At 43.0% G+C, this 24,912-nt stretch overlaps 1 protein-coding gene across 2 annotated transcripts in view; it reads right to left on the bottom strand.

Annotated features, from left to right (window-relative positions):
• Positions 1 to 24,912, bottom strand: part of CTR9 (CTR9 homolog, Paf1/RNA polymerase II complex component) — a 45,663-nt gene that overhangs the window by 2,384 nt on the left and 18,367 nt on the right. The window contains exons 17-25 of one of the 2 annotated variants that reach the window (XR_001894939.3): positions 23,791 to 23,907; positions 23,485 to 23,630; positions 22,503 to 22,574; positions 21,467 to 21,602; positions 20,844 to 20,990; positions 19,945 to 20,102; positions 18,805 to 18,901; positions 18,480 to 18,592; positions 787 to 994 (exon numbers count right to left, since the gene is read on the bottom strand). Coding sequence is in view for 1 of the 2 variants with exons in the window: in XM_003910222.4 (XP_003910271.1) it covers positions 15,043 to 15,469; positions 18,480 to 18,592; positions 18,805 to 18,901; positions 19,945 to 20,102; positions 20,844 to 20,990; positions 21,467 to 21,602; positions 22,503 to 22,574; positions 23,485 to 23,630; positions 23,791 to 23,907 (1,413 nt within the window). In the remaining variant the exon portion in view is untranslated. Of the gene's footprint in view, positions 1 to 786; positions 995 to 14,397; positions 15,470 to 18,479; positions 18,593 to 18,804; positions 18,902 to 19,944; positions 20,103 to 20,843; positions 20,991 to 21,466; positions 21,603 to 22,502; positions 22,575 to 23,484; positions 23,631 to 23,790; positions 23,908 to 24,912 lie in introns of those variants that run through there. The other variant, XM_003910222.4, reaches the window with a different exon arrangement.

Raw genomic sequence — 24,912 nt, 5'->3', positions numbered from 1 at the left:
CCAGCTAACCGCTGATGACACCTGTATCTTCAGCCCAAACCCCTTTCCAGAATGTCAAACTCGCACATCCAACCAGCCCCTGGACAGTTTTTCTGAATGTGCCACAAGCACTTCAAACTCAATATTCATCCCGAAACTCTTTGCAGCAAACCAACACTCCCTCCCTTTCTAACTCTGGAACCATAGCCTCATGCAAACCAAAAACGAGTCACTTTCTCACTAGCTTAAGACACAATTTCCAAGCAAAGCTCTCCAAGAATATGCAAGAGCCCTGGATGAGGAGACACCTGAGCACAGGGCAGAGAGTAGCGGACACAGGACATTGAAGTTCCACAGCCTGCCCCGCCCCGCAGCCCTGCCCTCGCCTGTCCTGACCCAGCAGGAGCGCAGGGCGCTGAGCTGGACCCAGGTCCCCAACCGATCAGCAACGCTGTCCCACAGCGCCCTCTGCCGGGCTTCCGGGAGACCACCCCTGGAACGGGGGTGGGGTTGCAAGGCTCTGGCCCTTGTCCTGTACAGCCGACGCGGAGGCAAGACCGAGACCCACCGGTCACGCTCATGGAGAGGGGGAATGAGAATGTTGCCCTGGGTTTGGTCTCCTGTCAGCGGTGCATGACACGACGATGTGACTGGTAAATGAGCAGTGGCTCCTCTAAAGGTGCTCTGGTCAGCTGCGCAGCACGCAAAGCCACACCACAGAGCAGAGCGCAGGCCCCAGCTTCTCGGGTCATCAGTTTTGGGAGCCTAGGCCAATCGCTGCACCTTCCCAGGCTCTATTTGACTTACCTGTGACATTATCCTTGGTCTGCCCAGCTCTCTGGTGCATTTCGAAGGGCCGCATCGCCAGGTATGGAACAGCAGTGATGGACAGCTGTGGAACTGTTCTACAAGTCCATGCGTCTCGCAAATATGTACTGAGTACAGATTTGCCAGGGGCTACTCCAGGGCCAGAGATGTAACAGTAATGAGACAGTCTTCTTTCGGAACAAACTTTCTGGGTGATAGCAGAGAGACAGTAAATCAACACACGTACAGCGCCGGGCAGTAAAAAGTGCTGTATGTAGAGATGCAGAATAAGGGCTAGGCAGTGGAGTGAGCGCTGCTTGAAAGAGGGGTTCCGGGACGGCCTCAGGAGGAGGTGGCCTTCGAGCAAAGATCTAAGAGATGCCAGGGAGTGAACTCTACAGCCATCTGGAGGAAGAGCATTCCTGGCAGAGGGGATGCCAAGCTGGAGGCCCTGAGATTGGGAATGCACCTGGCCTGTCTGAGGAACAATCTGGCCAAGCAGAGGGCAAGGGCGCTGGTCAATGCAGAGAACTAGTCAGACCCAGTAAGGACTTTGGCTTTTATGCTGAGTGAGATGGGCCGTCTTTGGAGGATTGCTTTTTATCATTTGTTAGTATCAATCTTCATTAAGATCAGCCAGTGCCTGCACTGCATCCTGAGCTCTAGGGCATATTATGATTACTGTAACTAATGTTTACGAGGAGTTAACATATGCCAGGCTGCACCAAGTGTATCAGGGTAGTCATCCCTTGTAATCATCCCAACATCCTTGAGGCAGGTGCTTCACTATCTCCCTTCCCTATCCCCATATCTGAGCCCCAAACTCAGGCTCAGAGAAGCAAAGCACCTGCCCAAGATCTTTCATGTATTTGGCAAGTAGTTATGAATGCTTTTTCTGCACTGTATTAGGCCGTTTTCACACTGCTATAAAGAAATACCTGAGACTTGGTAATTTATTTTTTTAAAAAAGAGGTTTAATTGACCTACAGTTCCACATGTTTGGGGAGGCTTCAGGAAACTTGCAATCACAGGAGAAAGTGAAGGGGAAGCAGGCACCTTCCTCACAAGGCAACGAGAGAAAGAGTGTGAAGGAGGAACTGTCAAACATAAAACCATCAGATCTCCTTGTGAGAACTCCCTATCATGAGAACAGCATGGGGGAAACCGCCCCCGATTGAATCACCTCCCACCGGGTCCCTCCTTCGACATGTGGGGATTATGGGGATTACAATTTGAGATGAAGTGAGTTTTGGGTGAGGATACAGAGCCACACCATATCATGCATGCTGTTTTTAAGTACTGGGCCACACATCTATTAAGTCATGGGGTGGTGATTCAAACCCTGCACTGTAACTTAGGGGCCAGTGTTTATACCAGATACACCAAAATGCATGTTGGGGTGGGGGACAGAAACTGAAGAGAGAAAGTAAAGGGCCCGTTGCAGAGGCAATGAGCTCCTCATGCTTGGAAGTGTAACCAAGGTGGAATGAGTGCAGGGAGGGACAGGCACTTCTGAGGGTTGGGGTGTAGGACCTGAGGTGAGGAAGAATCAACCCCTAATCCTTCTGTCATGGGTTGAATTATGTCCCCAGCCCCCAGAGATATATGCTGATGTCCTAACTCCAGGTACCAGTGAATGTGACCTTCCTATTTGGAAATAAGGTCTTTGCAGATGTAATCAAGTCATTAGAGGAGGCCCTAATCTGATATAATGGTGTCCTTATAATAAGAGAAGTGGCACACAGACATGCAGGGTGAACGCCACATGATGACAGGGGCAGAGATTGGAGTGACGCCTCTACAAGCTAAGGACTGCCAAGGTTTGCCAGCAATGCTAGCAGCTAGGAGAGAGAAGTGGACAGATCCTCTCTAGAGCCTTCTGATGCTCTGCTGACACCTTGATTTTGGACTTCTAGTCTCCAGAACAATGAGAGAATACGTTTTTGTGGTTCAAGCCACCCCGTTTGTGCTACTTCATTACGGTAGTCCTAGGAAACTAATACATTGCCCCCAACCCCAGCACCATCACTTCCATCCAGGGCCACCGTGCCCTCCGGCTCTGTCCCTTCCTCTCTCCTCCCCAGAAACCACCAGCTGCTTCACAACTCAGCTGGGTGCAGAAAGGTGAGGGAAGGGCTTGGATGAGCTAGTAAATAAGATGAGTAAATGAATGAGCAGTGGAGCTCTATTTTGTGCTGAGAAAACTTCTTTGAAGAAAATTAGTAATCAACTTTAGTACTAAAAAATTAGAAAATAAGCCAAAAGAAAAGATATAAAGCTAAGCATATTAAAATTTTTCATAATTTGGGGTGAGGTGACTTTTCTTTTTCTTTTCTTTTCTTTTTCTTTTCTTTTTTTTTTTTTTTTGAGACAGAGTCTCCCTCTTTCTTCTAGGCTGGAGTGTAATGGCATGACCTTGGCTGACTGAAACCTCCGCCTCCTGGGTTCAAGCAATTCTCCCTGCCTCAGCCTCCCGAGTAGCTGGGATTACAGGCACCCATCACAATGCCCAGCTAATTTTTGTATTTTTTAGTAGAGATGGGGTTTTGCCATGTTGGTCAGGTTGGTCTTGAACTCCTAATCTCAGGTGATCTGCCCGCCTCAGCCTCCCAAAGTGCTGGGATTACAGGCATGAGTCACCATGCCCAGACTAGGGTGAGGTGACTTTTCTAAGCATGTTACTTGGGGAAGTTCAGATTCTGTGGGGCCTGAAGTTTATATTTGCCAGGTGGGGGGTGGGGGTGGGGCAGGGGTCTCTTTAGGAAAAAGGAAACAAAATCACAAATGAAAAATTAGGTGCAGCCTTGGAAGAGGCCCAGGCAAGTGAGGGACCCTGATGCCTAAGCTTTAACTTCATGGAACATCTATTTCTTTGTGAAAAAAATACACTTATCCAGAAACCATGAAGGGAAATGTTGACAGATTTGCCTATTAATCTGTTTGTCCCAAAATGTTATAAAGGATAAATTAAAATATTTGCCATGTGCACAATAAAGGGTTAACCACAAAAAGCTCTTTAAAAAAATCAGTGGGAAAAAAAGACTAACCTTTTTGAACTCTGACTATATTATTCTCAGAACAGTCTTGGGATGTAGACATTGTTATCCCAATTTAAACAGTAGGAAATCGAAGCTGAGGGGGATGGAGCCATTGTTCAAAGTCACATCATTTGTCAGAGGAAGAGCTAGGATTTAGAGTTCGAATAACTCCAAAGCCTGCATTTTTTCTATTACAGCAGTCAAAATTGGAGCTGATTTCCAAAGATGGGGGAAATAAAACAAAATGTGGCAACCTATAAATACCTGCAGGTTTGGTTTTGTTTTGCTTTTATTTTGTTTGGAGACAGGGTCTCATTCTGTTGCTCAGGCTGGAGAGCAGTGGCACAATCTCAGCTTACTGAAGCCTCAACCTCTTGGGGTCAAATGATTCTCCCACCACAGCCTCTCAAGTAGCTGGGACTATAGGTGGGCCACCATGCCCGGCTCATTTTTTGTAGAGACGGGGTTTCTCCATGTTGCCCAGGGTGGTCTGGAACTCCTGGGCTCAAGTGATCCACCCCCCCTCAGACTCCCAAAGTGCTGGGATTACAGGCGTGTTTCTCTGCGCCTGGCCAATACCTGCAGTTTTTATCCCCTTGAAAAAAAGCCTGACATTTTAGCTATAACAATTTTTTTTTCTTTTTTCTTTTTTGGTAGAGAAACATCTTTACTATGCTGAGTCTTCCAATCCATGAACATGATAAATCTCTTTATTTAAGACTTTTTTTTTTTTTTTTTTTTTTGAGAGAGGGTCTGACTTTGTCACCCAGGCTGTAGTGCAGTGGTGCCATCTCAGCTCACCGCAACCTCTGCTTCCCAGCCTCAAGTGATCCTCCTGCCTCAGCCCCCAAGTAGCTGGGACTACAGGCACACGCCACCACTTCTGGCTAATTTTTTGTATTCTTTGTAGAGATGGGATTTTGCCGTGTTGCCCAGGCTGGTCTTGAACTCCTGAGCTCAAGCGATCCTCCCACCTTGACCTCCCAAAGTGTTGGGATTACACGTGTGAGCCACTGTGCCAAGCCTGCGTCTTCTTGGATGTTGTTTTCATCATTGTGTAATTTTTAGAATACATATCTTACACATGTGTTGTTAGTTTTATGTTTTTTACTTTTATTAGTTTTAATTGACACACAATAATTGCCTGACAATTTCCAATTACATGAGGCCCTGTCAATTACATTTGTTTGGACAACAATGTACAGTTTGGGGATGACACATTAACCTGAAGTGATCCCAATCAATAGCTAGTTTTTGATGTTTATGGAGGCCTTTGAGAGGCTTGGTGTGAAAGAAATTGAATACAGATTTAGTTGTTATTCCTGGGGACATGGTTGTAAAATCTCAAGAGTTTGCAAAAGTTATAAACAAGCATTTTAAAGCTTGTTTTAAAAAGTGGTTCATTAGCCTGGGCACAGTGGCTTATGCCTGAAATCCCACTGCTTTGGGAGACTGAGGCAGGAGAATCACTTGAAGTTAGGGGTTTGAGAGCAGCCTGGGCAACATGGTGAGACCCTGTCTCCCAAAAATTTAAAAAGTTAGACAGGCACAATGCTGTGTTCCTGTGGTCCTAGCTGGCAGGGAGGGGAGGCAGGAGGATCACTTGAGCCCAGGAGGTTGAAGCTGCAGTGAGCAATAATCTCACTACTGCACCCCAGCCTGGCTGACAGAGCGAGAACTTCTCTCACACAAAAAAGAAAGAGCAGTACATTAAATGAAGATGGGAAAAGCCCACTTACAGGACAGATGGGAAGGCCAGTTGTCCTAATGCAATGCAGGTGAGTGCTGGCAGCTCAGGACAACACATTCAGCCACAGAGCCACGGACTCTCAAGTCCTGGACCTCAAACAACATGATGGGTGGGAAGGCAACGTTCTCCTAAAAACTGTTAGATGATTCCGAAAATGGCTCAAGTACAACAATGGACAAAGATTCTGTGATAAATTTGAGTGAAATTATTTTATGGAATATGAATGGAGGAAAGCACTTGTTCTCAACATTTTATGAACGTGTGATTTTAAACACATTTTAAATTTAATAAGTATTATTAGTAGAAACTGAACTATTTCATCTACATCCCCAAAGTTTATAAGTTTAAGTTAGTGAAAAATCTTTTGGGTGGAGAGAGAGAACCTTTACAGTGGGCATGGGGTCACGTTATATTCAGGACACCTTATACTCAGGCATCTATGATATTTGAAGCTCAAGACACAGCTATTGGCCGGGTGCGGTGGCTCACACCTGTAATTCCAGCACTTTGGGAGGCCGAGGCGGGTGGATCACCTGAGGTTGGGAGTCTGAGACCAGCCTGGCCAACATGGCAAAATCTCATTTCTACTAAAAATACAAAAAATTAGCTGGGCATGGTGCTCCCAGCTACTCAGGAGGCTGAGGCAGGAGAATCGCTTGAACCCAGGAGGCAGAGGTTGAGTGAGCCTAGAGCGTGCCATGGCACTCTAGCCTGGGCAACAGAGTGAGACTCCGTCTCAAAAAAACAAACAAAAAACCCCACAACTATTGCTTTATCTTTGGAAATGCTGAGCTGTAACCACCAAGTCACCAGTGCGTGGGGACAGCCTTGTCTGACCACATTGCTCTAAGAAGGCAGCATCCATAACAACATGCCCTGGAGAGACAAGGTTGCGTGCATGGGGCTTCCACTCCATGGCTGAGACACCTGGGCCCTGGAGAGGGGCACCCCGGCTTCCTGTCCCAGGAGTGACGCCTCTCCTGAAGTTTTACTGCCCCTCCCTCGTGCCTCCAGAAAAGGATCAGTGCATCACCCGAATGCAGGGAAGAGCATCCCCAGTGGCCCTACTCTGTGCCGTCGGAACTGGTTACCTGTCTTCCCAGCCTGCTTGAGCCCTGCCTCAGCCCACAGGAAGTCCAAGGGCCCCAGTATGGACATGGCCTCACACTGAACTTCTCCATACACCTGCTAATGTCTCCCAATTCTCCCTCCCTCGCCCCTCCCCAACCCTTTCTGCATACCCTCTGGGCCTCATGGTCTATCAGCAGGAAATTTCCCACATCCTCAGTCTATTCTCTGGACAGTGCTGTCATCCTCTTGCTCTAAAGGAAACCTGGCTGTCCTGTGACATCATCACTTCCCCTGCTGCCTTTCGTCTCATGCCCAATGGCCTTGGCATGGCCAGTGTCTACTCTGCTTTCCGGCCACCTCTCCTTTCTTCTGAAGGCCCAGGTCCTTTAGAATTTGTGCCGTTCAACAAAAGCCAAAATTGACAAATGGGATCTAATTAAACTAAAGAGCTTCTGCACAGCAAAAGAAACTACCATCAGAGTGAACAGGGAACCTACAGAATGGGAGAAAATTTTTGCAATCTACTCATCTGACAAAGGGCTAATATCCAGAAGCTACAAAGAACTCGGACAAATTTACAAGAAAAAAGCAAACAACCCCATCAAAAAGTGGGCAAAGGATATGAACAGACACTTCTCAAAAGAAGACATTCATACAGCCAACAGACACATGAAAAAATGCTCATCATCACTGGCCATCAGAGAAATGCAAATCAAAACCACAATGAGATACCATCTCACACCAGTTAGAATGGCAATCATTAAAAAGTCAGGAAACAACAGGTGCTGGAGAGGATGTGGAGAAATAGGAACACTTTTACACTGTTGGTGGGACTGTAAACTAGTTCAACCATTGTGGAAAACAGTGTGGCGATTCCTCAAGGATCTAGAACTAGAAATACCATTTGACCCAGTCATCCCATTACTGGGGATATACCCAAAGGATTATAAATCATGCTGCTATAAAGACACATGCACACGTATGTTTATTGCGGCACTATTCACAATAGCAAAGACTTGGAATCAACCCAAAGGTCCATCAGTGACAGACTGGATTAAGAAAATGTGGCACATATACACCATGGAATACTATGCAGCCATAAAAAAGGATGAGTTCGTGTCCTTTGTACGGACATGGATGCAGCTGGAAACCATCATTCTCAGCAAACTATCGCAAGAACAGAAAACCAAACACCGCATGCTCTCACTCATAGGTGGGAATTGAACAATGAGATCACTTGGACACAAGAAGGGGAACATCACACACCAGGGCCTATTGTGGGGAGGGGGCAGGGGGGAGGGATAGCATTAGGAGATATACCTAACGTAAATGACGAGTTAATGGTTGCAGCACACCAACATGGCACATGTATACATATGTAACAAACCTGCATGTTGTGCACATGTACCCTAGAACTTAAAGTATAAAAAAAAAAAAAAAAAATTTGTGCCGTTGGACTTCACCACCTCCCCAGTACGCTCACCTTCCTGCTTTCCACAATAGCCGTTTCACATCGTCTCCTCCCTAACCTCCTCTCATTCATTCCTCCTTCCCCTGGTAACATCCGCTTCTCCACACCCCACCCCTAGCTGATGAAATTGCTTTGTCAGGCTTTTAAGCCTCAATGAAAGGAAAATTGAAGGTGTTCTCCCAGAAAGGGCACATTTGTAATGCTATACAACCTCCCGGCTCAAAGTGTAGTCTTTGGATTCGTTTCACCTGAAAGCCGGTTAGAAATGCAGAATGTCTGGTCTCACTCCTGACTCACTGAATCAGAAACTGTAGGTGATTAGCCCATTAAAATCTGACGAGCCCTGATATCCAACCTAATCTGCCCAGGCCCCATTGCTGACCACCAAGGACTGTACTGCCTTCCCAGCCACGGTGACCCTGGGCCTCAGCGTCCACTTCATTGAGAAGCAACTCCATCCCCTATATCTTCCTACCATCTAAGCTACTGACTTGCCAATAATTGCACTGACCCATGATTTCCTTTTGTGTGGATGAAGGGACTCAGCTCTTTGCAAAGGCCAACCCTTTCCTCATGCTCCAACCCCATTGTCTAGAGCCAAATAACTATAAGGCATTTGTCATCCCTGCCACAGGAACAAGGGCCTACCAGCCACACCACAGCTGACATGGGGAGCACACTGGCAGCTCAGGTGACTACTGAGAACTTCTGAGCTGCCTTGAAAGGGGTTTTGAACAAGATCAGCTGTTTGCAATATGAGATTCCAGAAGGGAGGGTCCCAAGTCTTCCTGGAGGATCAAAAGGGTGGGAACCCAAGTTCTGAAATTTCTATAATTTCAGAAATTATAGTGCATAATGCATATAGTGCATAGTTCCCATGCCAGAGTTCAACAAGAAGGTTGCAGGCTGTGGAAACAAGGTTTTAAATCCATTAAATTAGCCCCAGCATTTGTCCCTCACAGTTGCTTCTGGCCAAGGAATATGGTGGTGCTCCCTTCTCCCACCTCCTTGGCCTGATAGCTTTAGCTTCCACTCCAAGCTGGAAGCAGCAGGAGGTGAGATAATTAAGGAGCGTCTCTGCACCTAGGCACAGGCACACACATGCAGGCCAGGACAATCCGCAGCGGGCTAAGGCAGGAAATGAAGTCGCCACTTCTTTTCAGTTAAGGAAATCGGAGCAGCAGCTCCCATGGGAGATCAAAACCGTATTGTTTCAAAGAACAGTATTGTTTCAAAGCAGTTCAGAAGAGAACAAAGGTTTTGGCATTGATCCCCCTCTGGAGAAGATAATATCACAGACATTCCCCCCTGTCTGGGACTCAAGACAAACCTACACGTTCATTTATTGAGATTATGCTCAAGAGTAGTGATCTTTGAGTAGTTAGACGGACATTCAATGCCTTCACAATTGTCAAAATGAGAACAAAATCTGGTGGGCATGAGGATGATTTGTAAGAAACAGCAGCCTGACCATTTCCAGCCACGTGGAGAGTCTGGCAGTGCATCTGCTGTGGCCGCGTCTGTGAAGGGGACCTGGACTCATGCCACACGCTACCACTGAGTGCAAGTGGAAACCTGAGTTCCACAAAATGAATTTGTTAAAACACATGCTAGAAGAGCAGGATGGAGCTGCCAGAGGCCTCAGAGCAGACAGTCCAATCCTTTCCACAGCCTCCATGTTTAGTTAATTCAGTTTTAAATTTATATTCAAAATATAAATTAGCATCCACTTCTTGCCAAACTTTATGATTGGCCCCTGGAAAATAGATGGAAACACTATAAGCTCTGTCCTCAAGCTCATGGTCTGGTGGGAATAAATAGATCATTTCAATCAACACTAAGGGGTCACGCAGGGCAGAGGCAAGGAGCCTGACGCCTCACTTTCTACGGTAACACACAATGATACCAATGTTCAAATTATGACCTACATCGTCAGAAGAGGGCTAAACCCCCAGACAGGTTTAAACACTTTGCTCAAACATAGCATATATGGGAAAGGAGAGGGGTACAACTGGGAAAGGGCACCCAGGAAGCCTCTGGTAGGGATATAGAGGTATTAATTTATATTTATTACATCATATACTCTTCTATACGCATGACAAAAAGCATGAATAAAACTGAGTCTTTCATAATACTGAACCTTCTGTTTGAACTGTAGCTTCCTTTCAGCAATCCCCCCAGATGTCCAATTATAGGATACAATTATCTTTCCTTTTTTTTTTTTTTGGAGACAATCTCGCTCTGCTGCCTAGGGTAGACAGCAGTGGCAAGATCTCAGCTCACTGCAACCTCTATCTCCTGGGTTCAAGTGATTCTCGTGCCTCAGCCTCCTGCGTAGCTGGGATTACAGGCGTGCACCACCACGCCCTGCTAATTTTTGTATTTTTAGTAGAGACGGGGTTTCACTATGTTGGCCAGGCTGGTCTTGAACTCCTGAGCTCAGGTGATCCACCCACCTCAGCCTCCCAAAGTGCTGGGATTACAGGCGTGAACCACCGTATCTAGCCTTTTCTTCTTGCTAAATCAGTTTGAAACAGCGTTTTCTGTGAATTGTCACCAAAACTTCCTAATTGTTATAGCATTTTCCTAACTAACTTGACTGTAGAACTCTTTTTGAAGGAGTATCTTTTGGAACTAGCATGTCCTGGAAAACACTCTGGGGAACGAACCCACGGGATTGAGGTCTGTTTAGGAGACAGAATTAAAAAGAAGGTAAATTCACAACTTGAGTGACTTCTGCAGAAGACACCTGAAAAGCCAGCCCCACATGCCTTGCTAATAAGTGTTCTCTTCACTATTTAGCTGTGGACTTCATGAACAAATACACTTGCCCTTCAGAGTGTTAGAGTAGTGGCAACCCAGAATTGATCAGCTATATCAAGACATATGCACAAAAATTGAGATATTTTCCAGAACTCAGTTTTTAAAATGAAAAAAAAAGTTATCAAAATACTTCTGCTGTAAAGCAGAATAAAGAACAGCAAAAGGGGACAGTCACAGTGGCTCACGCCTGTAATCCCAGTACTTTGGGAAGCCGAGGCAAGTGGATCACATGAGGTCAGGAGTTCAAGGCCAGCCTGGCCAACATGGCGAAACCCCGTCTCTACTAAAAATACAAAAATTAACCGGGCATGGTGGCATGTGCCTGTAGTCCCAGCTACTCAGGAGGCTGAGGCAGGAGAATCGCTTTAACCTGGGAGGTGGAGGTTGGTGAGCCAAGATCGTGCCACTGCACTCCAGCCTGGGCGACAGAGTGAGACTCTGTCTCAAAAAAACAAAAACAAAGACAAAACAAAAAAACAACAAAAGACAAGAGCCAAATAAATATACTTCTTTATAAATTTTTTTAAATTGTTTTTGCTGGGTGCGGTGGCTCATGCCTATAATCCCAGCACTTTGGGAGGCCGAGGCGGCGGATCACTTTGGGTTGGGAGTTTGAGACCAGCCTGACCAACGTGGAGAAACCCTGTCTCTACTAAAAATACAAAATTAGCCAGGCATGGTGGCCCATGCCTGTAATCCCAGCTACTCCGGAAGCTGAGGCAGGAGAATCGCTTGAACCCGGGAGGCAGAGGTTGCGGTGAGCCGAGATAGAGCCATTGCGCTCCAGCCTGGGCGACAAGAGTAAAAATCCATCTCAAAAAAAAAAAAAAAAAAATTACATATATATATATATATATATATATGTATGTATTTTTTAAAAAATGAGACAGGGTGTCATTCTGTTGCCCAGGCTGGTCTTGAACTCCTGGCCTCAAGTAATCCTCCTACCTCAGCCTCCCAAAGTGCTAGGATTACCGGCATGAGCCACCACACCTAGCCCAAATAAATGTATTTCATAAGCAAAAATATATCTGTGTCTATAAGAAATTAGGCTTAAAATAGCAGAAAAGATTTTCAATTACTAGAAACACCTCAAGTGAATAATGTAGTTGAGGTAGAGACACTGTATTTAAAATTATTTGGGCTGGGCGCGGTGGCTCACATCTGTAACCCCGGCACTTTGGGAGGCTGAGCTGGGCGGATCGCCTGAGGTCAGGGTTCAAAACCAGCCTGGCCTGCATGGCGAAACCCTGTCTCTATTAAAAATACAGAAATTAGCTAGGTGTGGTGACCAGAGCCTGTAATCCCAGCTACTTGGGAGGCTGAGGCAGGAGAATTGCTTGAACCCAGTTAGGTGAAGGTTGCAGGGAGCCAAGCTCATACCACTGCACTCCAGCCTGGCATCAGAGCAAGACTCTGTCTCAAAAATAAATAAATAAATAAATAAATAAATAAATAAATAAATAAATAAATGAATGAATGAATGAATGAATGAATAAAATAATTGAGAAAGCCCCCAGAATGTTAAAAGGATCATAAACAACCTATTTTATAGATAGGGATACTGAAGCTGAAAAGTGAAGCATTTTGTCACATCAAGTGAGTGTCAAAGTCAAACTAGGAGCCAGGGCAGCCTTCCTATCATTAGGGGCTGATCCAAAGTGAGAATCTCTGCCTCTAGCTGCAGTCTCATTTGCTCGGGCCCAAATCGGAGGATGCACTGCAGTCTAGACGCATTTGATTTGCCTGTAGCACATAGCCTTTCCTGGGTCCATAATGCCATTACAGGAAGCGCTGCCACCAACCCATACTTCCTAACACACCCAAAAGACCAGAGCATCAGAAACTACCCCTGCGACAGAAGCTGCACTGATCATAGGCTCCAAATTCCAGTTTGAGGAGATGATATTATTATCCTTTAAAAGGTCTTTCTTGCCTGTTTTGGCTAATTACACTCCCAGGGATGGAAATTGTTCATTAGTGGAACCAAAACAAGGGATACTTTAAAAGCTCCAGGAAAATCACATTTCCTGGAGATTCAAAATATTTTTCTCAAAGGGAACTAGGATGAATTTTTTAAAGGATGACCTGTGAAAGAGTAACTGACCTAGTCCCCAGTTAGGCTAAACAAGCCAAGCTTGATGAACGGTGCCAAACATTCAGAGCCAATTCAATCACATGCATAATTTTATTGGGAATTTACAGTGCATTCATCATTTAACCTACCTTAACTCATCATCCTCACAACATTCCTGAGTTGGGTATATAGTCTTGCTATAATGGGATAGTGTGCTTAAAAAGACTGTTAAGTAATTTCAGTGGGGAAAGGGTTTAAAGCTTCGGATTCAGAATAATGTTTTTTCTTGTGTAAATTTCAACAAAATTTATTTTTTAATTAAATAGCTCTAATTGTGGTGCTTGGTCTAGTTCCAAATGAACATCAAAGACAATGCAAGTCTTATTCTCTAATTGTGACACTGAACTGAGGCTTTCAAGATTAACAGTGGAGAAATGGTTTGATTTAGATGAGGCACGTGGCCTATCTAGGGGAAGTAACTTGCCCAAAGTCACATGGCTGGTTAGTGTCATGAAGTGAGATTCCAGTCCCGGACTCCTGGGTTCCAGTATCTCTGCTCTCAGCTCTGTTACCCAGGCTGAGTGCAATGGTACAATCCCAGTTCACTGTAACCTAGAACTGCTGGGCTCAAGCAGTCCTCTTGCCTCAGCCTCCCAAGTAGCTGGGACTATAGGTGCATACCACAGCGCCTGGCTAATTTTTAAATTTTTCTGTAGAGATTGGGCCTTGCTAGGTTGCTCAGGGAGGGTCTCAAACTCCTGGCCTCAAGCAATCTTCCTGCCTCAGCCTCCCAAAATGGTGGGATTACAGGCACGAGCCACTGCACTAGGCCCATTATCTATGCTGCCTGCTCCTGCTGACACCAACTCCACTAAGAAATGGGAGACTGATCCTGAGGTACAGGCAGGAGCCCTGGCTCAGGCTGAGTCATCTCAGGGCTCCTGTCCTTCAAGAAACCTTGTCTTCACTGCTTCCTCCAACCTCCTTTTTGCTCCCACAACCTGTGCAAACATCATCACCCTATTTCTCACGTCACACGGGCAATAAATTTATCTTTACTCAATTTCTGAAGACAAGAAGGGAACTTTATCTCTGCACTCTCACTTCAATGGCTAATATAGCACATTTAATACTACTTGTTGAATACAATAATTAAAGCTCTTACAAACTGCTACATTAAAATGTTACTCTTGTTAATTACTGAATTACTGAAAATAAAAATACATGCTGGTACCTTTGTTTTCTTGCATCTTTAAAATAAACACTCCACAAATCTATAAGAATTATAAGTCCTGAGGCTTAATGTAGGATTTTTCAAATATTTGCATAATTTCTGCTAAACTGCCATGCACAAATATATCAAAACAAAAAAGACACAAAATTACCCATAAAAGTTGGTAAAAGAATTTATTACGTGGCTTAGGTAGGTTTTTGCATTCTACTAACAGTAAAGCATTTTCCACACCTTATTCAACCTAACAAATTATATATTTGTGATTTTATCTACATCGCTGCAGTATTACAACACTATTGAAAACCTTCCTTTCAAATGTACTTTGGTGCAATTATACAGTAGATATCTCTGCCTTCAGAAAATAAAATATTCTCAATCTAAACTCAAAACGGAATAAAGACATCAATACCAAGTTTGTGCACCACTTGGTAAAAGATTGCAATAAAAATCAAAAGAGTATGCTGCTTAACATACAAAGATGAGCCATCTGCCACAGTTTCAGTCAAACCTTTGTAGGAATGATTTAGCATCTGGGTTTATTTTTACTGCAGTTTTCACATATGATAGGTGGAATTGTACCACAAAGAATAGTCTCATTTGCACAAGAGACTCAAATATTGGACTCTAGCACAGGAAATGTCTCTTGGGGCTTAGTAATATACAAACTGATAGAAAAGAAAATTGCCTTAAGAAAAATTTCACAATTGACTAAACATCTGAAACATTTTTATCACAGCTTTCATATATTAAAAAAGTCTCCTCCAGAGATGAAGCTTATTGATGAAATAAAACCTAGTCACTATCATCTGATCCATGTTCTGAGCCTCTATCTGAGGCCTCATTGTTGGATCCCTCTGGTTCTGATTCATTTCCAGAGCCTTGGCCAGAACCCTCATTATCAGATCCTCTCTCTGATTCGTGGTCTGATTCGGCACTTGGAGAAGCTGGGCGAGAGTCGTTCTCAGAAACTCCTGAGCGGCTTCTCCCTGACTGCACAGATTCATTGTCAGACTGCTCAGAACCGGAGGGCCTTCTCTTTCTGGATGGCTGGTCACTGTCTGAGTCCTGATCTGACCGCTGTCTTCGTGGCCTCCGGGGACTGCCGGCCTCGCTGCCAGACTTGTTCTGGTTCTCATCAGAATCACTCTCTGATGAGGCATGTTTCTTTCGCTGTTCGTCCTCGTCTGAGTCACTGTTGCTGTTGCTGTTCCTGGGATGTCTGGCAAAGATGATCATTGGTTAGAAGCTGAGGATTCTGGCTAACTGGGGCCTTGATGAGCAGAGAATGTACTTTTAAAACATAAGGGCATTTAATATTCTATTTCTTGACCTAAGTAGTGGTTACACAGGTATCATTTTGTGATACTTGTTTTGTGTACTATTCTGTAAATGTGATATATTTCACAATTCAAAAAGGTTTAAAAAGGAAAAAAAGATAAGGCACTTTAGCCATAAGTCAAAATATAAACCAGGAGGGTGATTCACTGGGCACTTTTAATCAGAATGAAGCATTTCCCAATTTCATATATAAAATTATGAAAAGGAAGGGATACATTTGTTTATCTTTGTAAGCAAATTAACAGCAACAAAGGTGAAATCCAGGATCTCAACTGGCTTGAAGACTTTGAAGAATTAACCCTTTTCCAAAGGCAGAAAAGGGTTTCAAAGGACATTTCCCTGTCCTATTGCCATCGGTGCTAATAGGTACCCGAAGAGTGAGGTCATTATTCCTGTCCTAAGATTTGCTACTGCACTAGGTCCCCTCCACCATGACCAGACTTGCTCAAGATAGGGAACTGGGGCTAAAGGGGCCCTTTGCTCCCAAGCTCTCCCCTCTACTTCTCAGTTGATATGTGAAGGAAAGGGGAAGTCATGCTTATGCTTAGAATGGTGGCAGCAACCTCAGAGTCTTGGTCTCCTGGAGGCTCTGAGGAAAGAACATTCCCTTAACCACTGTGACCGCTCCTTTGGAGCAGACACACTTCTCTGGCACCTTCCTTAGTTCTGGTTTTCATGACAGATATTCCAATAAAGGAATACTGAATCCCAGAGTTCGGTCTAGGAACGGTGAGGGAGGTGAAATATATTACTCTCTTTCTGTATACATATTAAAGACCTGTGGGTCTTCCCTGGGATCCAATTCACTCCATTCCATCTCGCCAAATAAGCAAACACACTTTATGATGGTCAGGACAAAGCTTAATTGATGCAAGTGGCTCAAACAAACTTGGCCTTGACCTCAGGTACAGATTTGGAAGCCACTCAGCATCTCACAATGGACCTTTCTGCCAACACATTTAACAGTGCTCAGTCTTTGAAAACCATGTATTTCCTTACACTGATCATGCACGTCTCTAAACAGACCTGGATAACACCATGGGGACAAGGGCTAAACAGTGCTTTACAGAAAAACAATCCAGATGTGTCAGCCGGTGCCTTCAGAGAAAAAGGGAACTGCAGATCTTTTTTGTTTTTGTTTATTTTGTTTTTATAAAATTTCTGTAGTGATGGAGTCTCACTGTGTTGCCCAGGCTAGTCTCAAACTTCTGGCCTCAAGTGATCCTCCTGCCTCAGTCTCCCAAAGTGCTGGGATTATAGGCGTGAGCCACCTCACCTGGCCAGAACTGCAAATCTGGTTCTTTATAGATTACCACCCTATGAGTCCAATCTCCACCAGAAGCCTTAGCCTCCTCAACATGCTAACCTCTGCCTCAGGAATCCCAATTCTTCTAAGACTCAACTCAAACACCCTTTCTTTTAGAAAAAAAACATCTCTTACAACTCCTACCATCACCCAAACTCAAGACTAGGTATGGTTCCTGGAGAGCAATAATGCAAATTTACATGATAACATTAATCCAACTATAATGTGGGTTTTTTGTTGTTGTTGTTGTTTTTGACAAGAGTCTCACTCTGTCGCCCAGACTGGAGTGCAGTGGTGCCATCACGGCTTACTTCAACCTCTGCCTCCTGGTTTCAAGCGATTCTTGTCCCTCAGCCTCCCTAGTAGCTGGGATTACAGGCACACACCACCATGCCTGGTTAACTTTTGTATTTTTAGTAGGGATGGGGTTTCGCCATGTTGGCCAGGCTGGTCTCAAACTCCTGGCCTCAAGTGATCCACCCACCTTGGCCTCTCAAAGTGCTGGGATTACAGGTGTGAGCCACTGCACCCAGTCTACAACATGGTTTTGGTTTATCTGTTCTTCTCCACTGCCTCTGAAGCAGAAATTCCTTGGAGAATTTATGGGCCTATCTTTTCTCTCTGTATTACCAGCACTTATACTATCTCACACACTGGATGTTCAAATGTCTGTTGAATGAATAAATGAAAACGATGGCTACAGAAGAACACAGTGTAGTACAGTATTAAGAGACCTGGTTGAGAAATCCAAATGGGGGACAACTTGAGCTTGAGGGGCAAGTTTAGGACAAATGATTTTATGCTTCACTGGGTGGGCCATGAACTAAAGAAGAGCCTCGCGGAAGGAGTCTAGGATAAGTCCTCCACGGAGCAGGTACTGTTGACTTACCACTGCACAACAGGGGAGGAAACAGTCAAGAAATAGGCTATCTCTCAACACGGAGAAAGCCTGTCTCTACTGAAAATACAAAATTAGCCGGGTGTGGTGGCGCATGCCTGTAATCCCAGCTACTCGGGAGGCTGAGGCAGAAGAATCGCTTGGACCCAGGAGGTGGAGGTTGTGGTGAGCCAAGATCGTGCCATTGCACACCAGCCTGGGCAACGAGAGCAAAATTCCATCTCAAAAATAAATAAATAAATAAACAAATAAATAAAAAGAAATAGCCTATCTCCATATGACCAGGACTTGGCTACCTGTAACACTTTTAGTATGTCAACAGTAGGGCAGCAAAATGATACATTTCATTTAGAAGGGTGTCACCTAGGAAATTTCAGCTAATATCTATGAAGAAATGAGATTTCAAAAAAGGTTTTCTTCTTTGAGAGAAAAGATGTAGTAGGACAAAATGACAAGTTAAACTTTCTTCCAGCTCTCAGATTCTAAGAAGCTGCGGAGAAGACATTTCGGCACAGCAACACTCCCAGTTATCTATTTCCTCCAATTTTCAAGTCTGTCCCCACCCCTCTTATTATTTGTAAATAAAAAGAAAGAAAAGTATATTTTTCTAGTATAGACAGGCAGATTAGTAATCACTTTTGATTTATCTACATCATGAGAAGAATTTACAAAGAGAAAATATCCTACCCTTCATCAGCAATTTTAAGTTTATCCTCATCCGAAGAGTCATCACTTGATGAAATTATGGCTTTGGATTTTATTTTTCCCTTCATTGATGGAGGCAGACGTTCTGGCTTGGGCTAAAGAATGTCAAACATAATAAATCTGTCAAGATGCTTACATTAGGCCATCTTGTTAAATTGGGTTTGCATTACAATGATACAATCAAACAGCCACTGATGAACTTTGAAAACAAGCATTCGTGCTTGAGAAAGCTGCAAGGAAAGAATGTATTCTAGTGCAATCTTTCATGTCTACTAGGGGACAGAAAAACACAGTACTATAAACTTACAGCCTTTTTCTTCTCTGCTCTTGGTGGACGTCGTTTTTTCTGTTTGGGGCCATTTTCTGTTTCATCATCATCAGATCCTTCTTCTCCCTTCGGAAGTCTTAAATAGTGAACACCAAAAGAGAGTTTGTCAAGAGCCTACCTATAAAGTTCCAGACTACTTTGCCATTAAATTATTATTCATTCTGAATCCTCTTCTATATGGGTGCTGTCCTCAATCATACTGTACACTCCTCAAGGGCAGAAGATATAACTTACTCTTGCTGCACGTGGCTCAGAAATCTGTAAAATGATGTATTTATGCAATGTCTGCTGATTAATTTAGTCACTGCTGAGGTCTCATTAATTTGCATTTGAATCTTGCACTTGGTGGAGTGATACAGAACATGAGAAAAGACACAGGCTCCAGACTTCAACATCTTTCCCCTCCTCTTCCTTCTTTCCCAACTACTGATTCCAGGCCTGCTACTAATATCCTCACCACTGCTTCAATTTCACAAGTCTGTGTCTTAATGAATTATCAGGTTCTTTCCCAAATACAGTCGGCCAAGGGTTGGGAAGGGCAGTCTAGGGGTAAGATAGCTGAATGGAGGTTCCTGGACAGGATAGCACAATAAGAGAGGGACAAATTAGCTTAGGAGGCACCTCCACATAAGAAATGGGTAGGGCATCCTTGATCTTAACAGCAGAGAACACTGAGCGGTTTTAAAGGTGCTTTCACACACATTCACATCTTATGCATTGAGCAAAAACCATGAAGTAGGCATTGCTGTTACCAACGACAGAGAGGAAACTGAAGCTTAGTGATTTTTCCAACATTGCACATGCACAGTTAGTGTGGACACAATCCAGGTCTTATTCTAAATCACAAGTTTTCCAATAAATATTTAGAGACACAAGAAAGGCAATTATGACTAACTTGTAGCTCTTAGAAGGAAAGCTGTGGAGATGTATGGAAATCCTAGCTACTCAGTGGATTTTGTACTGGGGTCTATCTTAGGATTAAAGTAGGAAGTGGGGGCACAAAAAGCTTCACTGTTTGGATCAAGTGTTCATAAATTCTAAACATCAAAAGATTCAGAAGGTAAAAGGTCTTTCACCACTTTTACGAGGTTACTTAAAACACATTAATGATGACATTACCTTCTCCTCTTTTTCTTCTTTCTCTCACCACCCTCCTCATCTTCACCTTCTTGTTCACTGCCACTACCCTTTCTTCTCTTCTTCTTTTTGGATATAGGTAGGTCATCATCAGTGTCATCATTGACAAATTCATCAAACTCTCCTCCCTTCTTAGAACGCTAAAATCCAAACAAGCCTACAGTTAGTTATTTTGTGGTTGGTGGAATGTGGTTAGAATGCTAAGGTACAGAAAGGGGCCATATCCTATCAGTCATTTGACAATGAAGGATTTTTTTTTTTTTTGAGATAAGTCTCACTCTTTTGCCCAGGTGGGAGTGCAGTGGGGCAATCTCGGTTCACTGCAACCTCTGCCTCTTGGGTTCAAGTGATTCTTGTGCCTCAGCCTCCCGAGTAGCTGGGACTACAGGCATGCATCACTATACCTGGCTAATTTCTGTACTTTTTAGTAGAGATATGGACCATGTTGGTCAAGCTGGTCTCAAACTCCTAACCTCAAGTGATCTGCCCACCTCGGCCTCCCAAAGTGCTAGGATTACAGGCATGAGTCACTGTGTCTGGCCCGAATGAAGGATCTTTTACTAAGTCACGTGGAAAAGGTTCTTGGCTAGGCCCATATTTTAAAGACTTCTAATTGAGATAAAAGTCTCAACCGGTTAAAACTTTGCAAAAATCAACTATTTAAAAGACAACTACAAGGTAAAATATACTTAGCTAACCTTGGAATGCATTGCTAAATACTGGATACCATTGAAATCATTCTCTGTGTTGGAAGACTGTCTCTTAACAAAAGAGGAAGTCAAAACTAGTAAGTACAGAAGGAATTTAACCAATTATCCTCATTTCTCAAAGCCAAAAGACAGAGACTGAGGTCACTCGTGCTAGCAGGAATTATATCTTACCCGTCCACCACCACCACCTCTTTTCTTCTCTTTTGTTGCTTCAGTCTCACCAGTAAACATAAGAATATTTTTGGTCTTCTCCACATATTGGGCCCGCTGTTCCAAAAGTTTCTTTTGCTCTTCCTTTTCTCTGAGACGTTTCTCTTCCTATGAGGAAAAATGGTAGAAAAGAAACACCACTGAAAATTTTCTTATGATGAAAAATTAATGGCTACCATCCTAAGTAGAGGACTTCTTTTTTTTTTTTTTTTTTTTTTGAGATGGAGTCTCACTCTGTTGCCTGGACTGGAGTACAGTGGTGCAATCTCGGCTCACAGCAACCTTGGCCTCCTAGGTTCAAGTGATTCTTCTGCCTCAGTTTCCCAAGTAGCTGGGATTACAGGTGTGTGCCACCACTCCTGGCGAATTTTTGTATTTTTAGTAGAGACAGGGTTTCACTATGTTGGCCAGGCTAGTGTTGAACTCCCGACCTCAAGTGAGCTGCCCTCCACCCACCTCAGCCTCCCAAAGTGTTGTGATTAGAGGCGTCAGCCACCACACCTGGCAGAGGACTTTTTTTTAAAACATACAAAGTGTATGCATGCACACAATTAATTCCAGTATAACTGGAAAATACAAGATACCTGTTCTTTAAGAAGTTTCTGCCTTAACAGTTCCTTTTCTTGCTCTTGCTTGGCCCGCAACTCCCGCTCTTCTTCATCTTGTTTGCGTGCCCGGGCCACATGGTACTGGGCCTGGCTCAGTAAGTCAGAACACTGCCTAGAACATTTCAGGTTTAGAGAAACATGAATGCAACTACTATATTGAAAAATTCAGCACATCTATTTTCCTTACACAGATTAAAAAATCTGAAGCAGGACCATTAGCTGATCTATGTGAAGTCTTTTTTTTAAAAAAATGTTTTTTTTTTTTTTTTTTTTGAGACGGAGTTTTGCTCTTGTTGCCCAGGCTAGAGTGCAATGGTGCCATCTTGGCTCACCGCAACCTCTGCCTCCCGGGTTCAAGCGATTCTCCTACCTCAGCCTCCTGAGTAGCTGGGATTACAGGTGTACACCACCACGCCTGGCTAATTTTGTATTTTTAGTAGAGATGGGGTTTCTCCATGTTGGTCATGCTGACCTCGAACTCCTGACCTCAGGTGATCTGCCCACCTCGGCCTCCCAAAGTGCTGGGATTACAGGTGTGAGCCACTGCACCCAGTCAAAACAAATAATTTATTTTTTGCATTACACATCCCACACTATACCAATGTATGAAGTATTAATTAGCAAAATTAACTTAGTTTATTATAAGCCAATACTGCCAACTATGTTAAGTTTCCAAACTATAAATGTCCTCTGAAAGCACAGCTAGAAAGATTTCCAACATTATCTTTCCATATAACTCAGAGTCGTGAATTTTATCTTGATTAGGCTGACACAGCTGACATAAGTAAAATAGAAAAGTATTTCCCCCACAACTCAAGTACTTGTTCTAAGGCAATTTGCCCAGTTCCCTCAAAGGAAAAAATCCTGGTAAAGATTACAAAGTCCCCAAGAGAAGTGTGAAAGACTGACCTGTGGAAGGTCAGGAACCTCTGTTCCCTACTGTGTCACTTTCCCAGCCCATGCAAATATCACTGCCTCACCCAAAGTCACCTTCCATAAATAGTAACATTACCTGGCTTCTGTAGCAGCAAGGGCCAAATCAAATCTCATTTTATCTCCCACTTTACTCAAATAACTGAAGTATCTAAATGAAATGAAAAAATACTTTAAAAAAAAGAGATTGTAATGAAATAAAGCCCTTAAAAAATTTAATCTGTTCTACAAAATCTGAGAATAGGTTTGCATATTAACTGATTTACACAAATTTATGCCACTCATTACATTTAATAGACACGTTCATCAAGATGGTCTAAGTTATATTTAATATTATCAGTAAATTCACAAATAACCACAAATCAATTCAAGCAACGACTATTTACTAAACATGAAATTTACTAAATATGTCAGGACGGAGGTTAGGGGGCTCAGGCCATGAAAGCACTTATAATTTACCAGGCAAGGCAAGAATTGTTAAACAAGAATACAAATAAAGTTGGACAAAACCTGAAGAGATGACAGGTTTTAATTTCACCACACACTGAATCACCATATAAATACTATATGGTTAAATAAATTTTGAGCTGAACTGAATAAAACTATTAAGCATTATTTAAGAGGCAAAACCTGAATCCTAGTTCAATGAAAATCAACATCCCATTAAAAGACACATTGGTGTAAAATGGAAAACCAACGTTAAGTGTCTAAAAAATTTCACATGTGTAAAATGCTGGGTCACATGACTGTCAGATTAATGAAAAATCTATGGCAAGTTTGCAAAGCTAGCCAGCCAGTCCTACAGATTGAGCGACAAGATCCAAATCTGGCAGGATCCTGACTATAGTTTGGCACCACCTGGTGGCAGCAGCTGTCTGCTTTGGCTTAACTATTGCTGGAATGATTCTAATAGACCACCTTTAGAAGTAAGTGATTTTCAGCAGCTTGAGACAAATGGCTTTAAACAAACAAAGTATTTCAGACAAAATCGGGAGCGTTCAAGATGGTATGGTCATAGACCAAACAAAGCATTTAATAGGTTGTTTCTACAAAATCTTTACCTATGTGCAAGCTCCAGTTCTTTCACAGCATTAAGTACTTCCTTCAGATTACTTTTTTCATCTTTCAGGACAGAGGTAGCTAATCTTTGTAGGACCAAGGCCACATTAAACATAAGAACTGTATCACTGGGTGCCACATGTCTAGCCTGTGAATAAAAAATAAATATTTCATATGGTCAAGTGACATGAAAAGGATTTTAGACAGCAGGGTATTATTAAGTAGTAGGTATGTGAATATGCATAACAAAGAATTAAAAAATACAATGTAGCACAGAAATGGATGGGAATAATAGCTCTCCTTTTTACCTTTAGCAAAGTCTGTTTGCATTCCTGTAACTTGCCACACTTGAAGAGGGCCCGTGCCAAATAGAGCACAACTTCAGTGTTTTGGTGCTTATAGAACTTTCTGAGGCAGTTTTCATACTACAAAAAAAGAAAAAAGTTAATTAAAACACAACAAAGAATAAATGACATTTTCATTTTGTAGCAAAATGGCACTGCAATTTTAAAGCTCTGTAAAAAGGTATTTTACCCTTTGAATGGTTAATTCCAAAGAATAACTTGGGGAATGATTTTTGACATTCATCAGGATACATTTTGATAACATAAAAATCTGACCATTAGAAAAACTAGATGCTTGAAATGATTTCTTTCCATTTGAAATGTGGACCAACACTGAAAGAAGGGGTAAACAGATTGGAAAGCCTTTTTCACATTTTTAGCAATACTATCTAGAATCAGCTTATTGACCACTGACTAGAAATCATATACCTGTGTCCTTTGGGTTTTACTGTCTATACCTTTCTTAACAATTGGCAGAACATACCTACTGGCAATGAGTACAAGGAGTCTTACAGTTCTGATTGTTAACTTCTTGGTAAAACCAATACAATACTAGTGTTATTTGTGACATGAACATAGTACTTTTTGACCATGTAATACCTCTTGTCATAGGTAAGACCTTTTTCATGAAAAATGGTTAAGACAGGTTTTTCCTGAATATCCCTAGTAATTTGCATTTATAAAAGGCAACATTATCATTCAGCAGATCAGGAAGGCCAACCTCACAAAACACAGCCTCTGAAGCTACCATATACAATCTGGGTTCTGTGAGTTTCTGTGATTATCGACTTTCCAGTACTCTGAATACTGATGATAACCCACCCATTTTAGAAAAAGGTAAACCACTTCTCAGAGCCTGGATTGCTCTTTTCTTCTACTTTTTGTAAGCTTTTCCTTTCTGACCATAATATATCCCAGAGAGCCGAAGATCCTTTTTACTTTTTAATGTTATGGATGCTGAGTATGACTTTTATTTCAAACTCAAGCACTCAACAAATGTAAGCATAAAAAAAATCCTACAGTCATTAAATCTTATCCCTGTTTTCTTCTTTCTTTTTTTTTCCCGAGACAGAGTCTTGCTTTGTC

This window comes from Papio anubis, chromosome 12, assembly GCF_008728515.1.
Source record: "Papio anubis isolate 15944 chromosome 12, Panubis1.0, whole genome shotgun sequence".
NCBI classification, from domain to species: domain Eukaryota; kingdom Metazoa; phylum Chordata; class Mammalia; order Primates; family Cercopithecidae; genus Papio; species Papio anubis.
This window is presented reverse-complemented; position numbering and strand designations above follow the sequence as displayed.